The sequence below is a fragment of the Embiotoca jacksoni genome, unplaced genomic scaffold, assembly GCF_022577435.1.
Source record: "Embiotoca jacksoni isolate LCO1_2020_lvr unplaced genomic scaffold, fEmbJac1.0.p SCAF_51, whole genome shotgun sequence".
Classification (NCBI taxonomy): Eukaryota; Metazoa; Chordata; class Actinopteri; family Embiotocidae; genus Embiotoca; species Embiotoca jacksoni.
The window spans coordinates 2,119,417-2,124,416 of record NW_027185405.1 but is presented as its reverse complement, the minus strand read 5'-3'; the positions used below and the strand labels follow the sequence as shown (position 1 = coordinate 2,124,416).

Below are 5,000 nucleotides of genomic sequence, written 5' to 3'. Positions count from 1 at the left end.
TAAATTTCATAAAGATCAGCTGTTGCAGAATAAAACCGACTCACTTCATATGATTCATGATCAGGAATTAAATGTTTTATCTATAAACGTGTAGTTTTATCTAGTTAACTACGACATGGTGAATTTTACTCCCCACCTTTATTTTATTTTCAATATAAACCGTCTAAAATCTTTGACGAGTTTCCGAGCAGCACCTGAAGGCAGCACGGGAGCTTATCTGATCAGCTGTTGACAGTGCAGGTGTGTTGAGCTGACCTCCGGGGTCAGAGGTCAACGACCGTTTTATCTCCGTCGCTACTTTTCTGCGCGTGATCACAAAGCAGGTGAGGGTCACGTGACAAAACCCACCGCCAAGTTTTTATTAACAATAAATAAATAAATACAAAAAATTAAATAAAAGATGGTGTACTCGTGACCGCGCACTCGGGAGCGCGCAGTTGGTGTTGACATGACTGCTCAATGCGACGTGTCACTGTGGTGCCAGGTGTGCAAAACACACGCGCACACGCACTCAGGCAGAGCCCGCGTTGCTCTGAATGACATTTACAGCTTCTTGACTTTCCCACAAACACTCATTCATCACGTCATCAATCGATTCATAATCAATAACATTCACGGACGTCACGTGCGCGGAATAACGCGCGCTGTCAGAAACACCACAGTTTAAACGAAGTCTGAAAGTTGGCAGGTTTAATAAAAAGAAACGTTCAGTCTCGTGACACGGACCCACGCCGATCGATTAACCGACTCCGGTCGGTGAATGTAAGGTGTCCCGTTTTCCTCTGGTCGGTTTCTGTGCGGCCGCAAAGAGCAGCAGAAAGTAAAAAGAGGGGAAAGTCTGTGGGAGTCTGGCACCGACCGACAAAAGTGTGTCCGCTCGTGTTGGTCAATAAAACACAGATTGTTGTTGCTTATTAAACAGCTGACACGTGCACGTGTTGTCCGGGTCCCGCGTGGTGACCCGCCCCGCTCACCTCCTCGGACACCGACGCTGGGCTGCAGTTTGGCGGATAAGATGACCAGCACGATCCCGAGGAGGAACCACTCTTTCCGGATCCTCGCCAGGAGGCCCATGTTTCAGCTCGCGGGCTCCACCGGGTTTGCCCTCCGGCCGGTTGACCGCCTCCCCTCCCCGCCCCCCCCGCTGTCACCGCAGCCGGTACCGAAGTTTCTACAACTCTGCCGCTGCTTCTTCTCCGGACGGTTTTCTGTCAGGAGAAACACAAGCGGGCAGGAAAAACTGGAGCTGCTTCCGGTCACGTGGGGGCAACACAGCGCAGCCGTAAAGAGTGCAGGAGAGGCGCAGCGGGTTTCAGAGTACCGGACACGTTAACACGGTCAACAGATCAATAAACACGGAACAGAAGGTTCATCAAGACACAAAATGTGCACAAAAATTAGGTCTACATTAAAAATAATAATAATAATAAAAAAAGGTGTAATTCAATCTTTTTTCAACATGTAATTAAATACTTAAATATTTTGTAAGTGACAAATACAATAAATCTATATGATCTAGTTTGTCATCACAACTCAATAAACAGCCGTAACATGAATGTTCTAACATGCTTTCATAATCAGACACTAATGAAATAGTGTCAGTTTCCTTTCAAATCACTGTTTTAAATGTGTCACAGGAGACAACATACAAAATGTTTTTAGAAATATAACGTCAACAAAAAGATTAAAATAGAACAGAAGCACAAGACAACAAACAGAAGACAAACATGATCAACAAAACAAAACGAGAAAAATAAAATATAACCTTTCAAATGATCCTTTTTAAAGAACATAATAAAAGTAGTTCGGTGACTTCTGTTGATTTAACTCAGTGGCGTTTTGGACGTCAAACGTCGACCTGATGGTGGCGCTACATTCAGAGTCGGGGAAGGATTCGTCCTCTGGGGACCGCGAATGAGTTTGTTTGAGCTGAAATGAATCAAATACACTTTGTTTGTTTTGTGATTTTATTCTGTCGGATCAGTTTCACAAAAGCTGGATGAGAGCTGAAGCTGCGATTTTTTAATGAGTCGTTACTTTGACAAGAACATGAAATGATGTTAAATTAATTTAATGAGTGATTGATGAGAAAATCTGAGTTTTAAAAAGATTTGATTCAGGTTTTTATCGTCGGACTTTTATTTCTGTTGCAGTCACAGAAGTGTGTAATTTGCTGTTTTATTTTGGCGGGGTCCACGGTGGCGTCTAACAGCCAATCAAAGAAGACGGGAGAGAGCTGGTTGATCTGATGAGTTTTTTGTGAGTCCTGGAGGTGTTTCCTCGGTTTGTCTCAGTTCATACTTCAATCAGATGCTGAGTCGACAGTCTCCAACAGGTGCTGCAGGTCGGCGGGCGGCGCCGACTCCACGTCGCCATACTTCTCGATCAGGCCGCGAGCGCGAGCGCTGGCCGCCATCACCTGACGGAGACAACGGAACAGCTGTGATCACAACATCTGGAGGGACGGTGGAGACTAAGTGATCTTCTGTCTGTTCTTCACTTCATCTGCAAGCGTGGAGGGGGCGGGGCTTATGGCGTACCTGAGCTCTCTCCAGCAGAGCAACTTCTCTCACTTCACAAGCCACGTGGTAACCCTGCAGGAAGTACTCACCGGCTCTGACATAGTCATTCTGGAGGGGGGGAGGGAGGGGGCGGGGCCTGATAAGTTCATGACTCAGCACTTTAACATAAATAAACACATCAAAATGTTTATGTACTTGAATGTTCAACAAAGAGACTAATAATTTAAAATAATCAGGTTTCATTTTTTCACAGGCAGCGTGTGTGTGTGTGTGTGTGTGTGTGTGTGTGTGTGTGTGTGTGTGTTACCATAGTGTAGTACACACTGCCCAGACACAGGTAGGTGTCGGCCACTTTGTGCTCCAGTCCGCTGCTGCGAGAGATGTCGACCAACGTCTGCAAACATCTGACGGTCTCATCCACGTTTCCCTGACTGACACACACACACACACACACACACACACACACACACACACACACACACACACACACATTCATGTACATTGAAGAACATGAAGCTCCAGTGTCGACCTATGTGTGTGTGTGTGTGTGTGTGTGTGTGTGTGTGTGTGTGTGTGTGTGTGTGTGTGTGTGTGTGTGTACCTCTCTAAAGACTTGGCCGTAGCCTTGTAGGCCTTCAACAGTCCGTCTGTGTCCTCCAGTGTCCTGCAGATGTCCATGCAGATGTTGAAGAACTGGACACACACGGTTTCATTAGTAAATCAATAATCAGGGTTTCATTCGTAAACACAGAATATAATCACGGTTTTCTTCTTCTTCTGTAGTTTAATTCAGCATTATATTGATCATTTGATTGATCACGTGAGGGAATAAAGCTGGAATCTTCACAGGAGGTCTAAGGTGTCCGGTACCTGTTTGGCTGAGTCGTGGTCTCCTGCGCTCTGATAGGCCAGTCCCAGCTGAAAGGCCGCCTCCTCTTCCATCTCCTTGTCTCCGGCTGAAACAAACAGGAAGCACTGTTTTATCTCTGACACTCACTGGAACGACGAGCCAATCAGAGAGCAGCTTTATTCTGTATTTTCATGCTCTGTGATTGATCAGGAAGATGTTCCACTCCGTCACCCCACTTCCTGCCTCCACCTACAGTCTGTGGTCAGTTTGTAGCCGCTGTGGAGCAGCGTCAGGGCCTGGCTGTGGTCCCCCGCGGCCAGCAGAGGGTCCGCCAGCCGGCTGTAGATCTTCCACAGCAGCCCGGATGCCCGGAGGTTCAGGGGCCGCCCGGCCGAGTCCTTCCAGCCGCTCTCCTCCGCCTGCTGGACACACATCTCGGCCTGCTGCCGGGCCAGCTGGAGGTCGTCTGGAGGAGGAGACCGCAGCGTTATGAGTGAGTGTGTGTGTGTGTGTGTGTGTGAGTGTGTGTGTGTGTGTGTGTGTGTGTGTGTGCGGTCCACCTTGCTGCAGGTACATCTCAGCCAGGCAGGCCCGGGCCTCGGTGGCCGCCCTCGATTGCCCCCCTCTCTCTCTGTCTGCACAGCTGTGGTAGAAATACAAACTGATCCAGAGATCCTCCGGCATCGAGAAGAACCGGGCCAAGAGGAGAAACTGGTCACACACCACGGACCAGGAACCTGGACACACACACACACACACACACACACACACACACACACACACACACACACACACACACACACACACACCATCATGACTCTGATCACTTCTTTTCTCCTCAGCACGACAAACAGGGTCTCACCTTTGATTCGGCACGTATAGTCTACAGTGTGTGTGTGTGTGTGTGTGTGTGTGTGTGTGTGTGTGTGTGTGTGTGTGTGTGTGTGTGTGTGTGTGTGTGTACCGGTCCTCTCCGCATGCTCGGCCCGGCCCAGGTGCAGCCTCATGGCCTCCAGTTTGTCCGGCTGCTCCCCCAGTGAGGACCCTCTGAGGCTGAGAGGGGAACCGGGTTCGGCCGCCGCCCTCCGGTCCTGATCGGATCGCAGCAGGGTGAAGAGCTCGGAGAACGACCTGAGGCGGGAACACGCAGAACCTTTAACGGGTTCTTACAGAGGACACGTGGCAGCAGGAAGATCCGACGAAGCTTAACTTAATAACTGCTCCACTGAAGTCTAACGTCAGCTATAATGGATCCTCCGGGAGGACACACAGAAAAGGAGGATTATTTCCTTGATAATCTGTTTTTAGTCATGAAGTCAACATGTTTCTGCTGTCAGTCAGAAAGAAGTCGACTGAAATATTCAAATAATCAGTTATGAATACTGCAGCCAGTTTATTGTCCGAGATTATCAAACATCTAATTAAACATGTCCTGTGTGAAGATCGGCGCCGACGGACAAACGTGTGCTGAGATGTTGACAGAAAAGATTTACGATAATCTTTGGTTTTATTTTTACGTATTAAACCGACGTGATATTTGTATCTGTAAAGAAACAACCTCAGAATGAATCAGTGATGAGAGATGGAGGAGATACCTGTGGAAACCTGCCTGCAGCAGCTCCACACAC

General features: G+C 48.1%; 2 protein-coding genes across 6 annotated transcripts in view; both read right to left on the bottom strand.

Annotated features, from left to right (window-relative positions):
- The window catches only part of slc10a7 (solute carrier family 10 member 7), an 8,850-nt gene extending 7,605 nt beyond the window's left edge, over window positions 1-1,245 (bottom strand). For both annotated transcript variants that reach the window (XM_069172079.1, XM_069172080.1), the window contains exon 1: window positions 975-1,245. In XM_069172079.1, coding sequence (XP_069028180.1) covers window positions 975-1,074 — 100 coding nt within the window. In that variant the 5' untranslated portion in view covers window positions 1,075-1,245. The remainder of the gene's footprint in view (window positions 1-974) is intronic.
- A 725-nt stretch (window positions 1,246-1,970) lies between these two features.
- The window catches only part of ttc29 (tetratricopeptide repeat domain 29), a 4,793-nt gene continuing 1,763 nt past the window's right edge, over window positions 1,971-5,000 (bottom strand). For 2 of the 4 annotated variants that reach the window (XM_069172152.1, XM_069172153.1), the window contains exons 3-11: window positions 4,968-5,000; window positions 4,337-4,503; window positions 3,933-4,109; window positions 3,626-3,838; window positions 3,393-3,478; window positions 3,124-3,215; window positions 2,830-2,953; window positions 2,541-2,630; window positions 1,971-2,419 (exon numbers count right to left, since the gene is read on the bottom strand). The exon at window positions 4,968-5,000 is cut by the window's right edge and continues 27 nt beyond it. In XM_069172152.1, coding sequence (XP_069028253.1) covers window positions 2,303-2,419; window positions 2,541-2,630; window positions 2,830-2,953; window positions 3,124-3,215; window positions 3,393-3,478; window positions 3,626-3,838; window positions 3,933-4,109; window positions 4,337-4,503; window positions 4,968-5,000 — 1,099 coding nt within the window. In that variant the 3' untranslated portion in view covers window positions 1,971-2,302. The remainder of the gene's footprint in view (window positions 2,420-2,540; window positions 2,631-2,829; window positions 2,954-3,123; window positions 3,216-3,392; window positions 3,479-3,625; window positions 3,839-3,932; window positions 4,110-4,336; window positions 4,504-4,967) is intronic. The other 2 variants (XM_069172154.1, XM_069172155.1) reach the window with 2 other exon arrangements.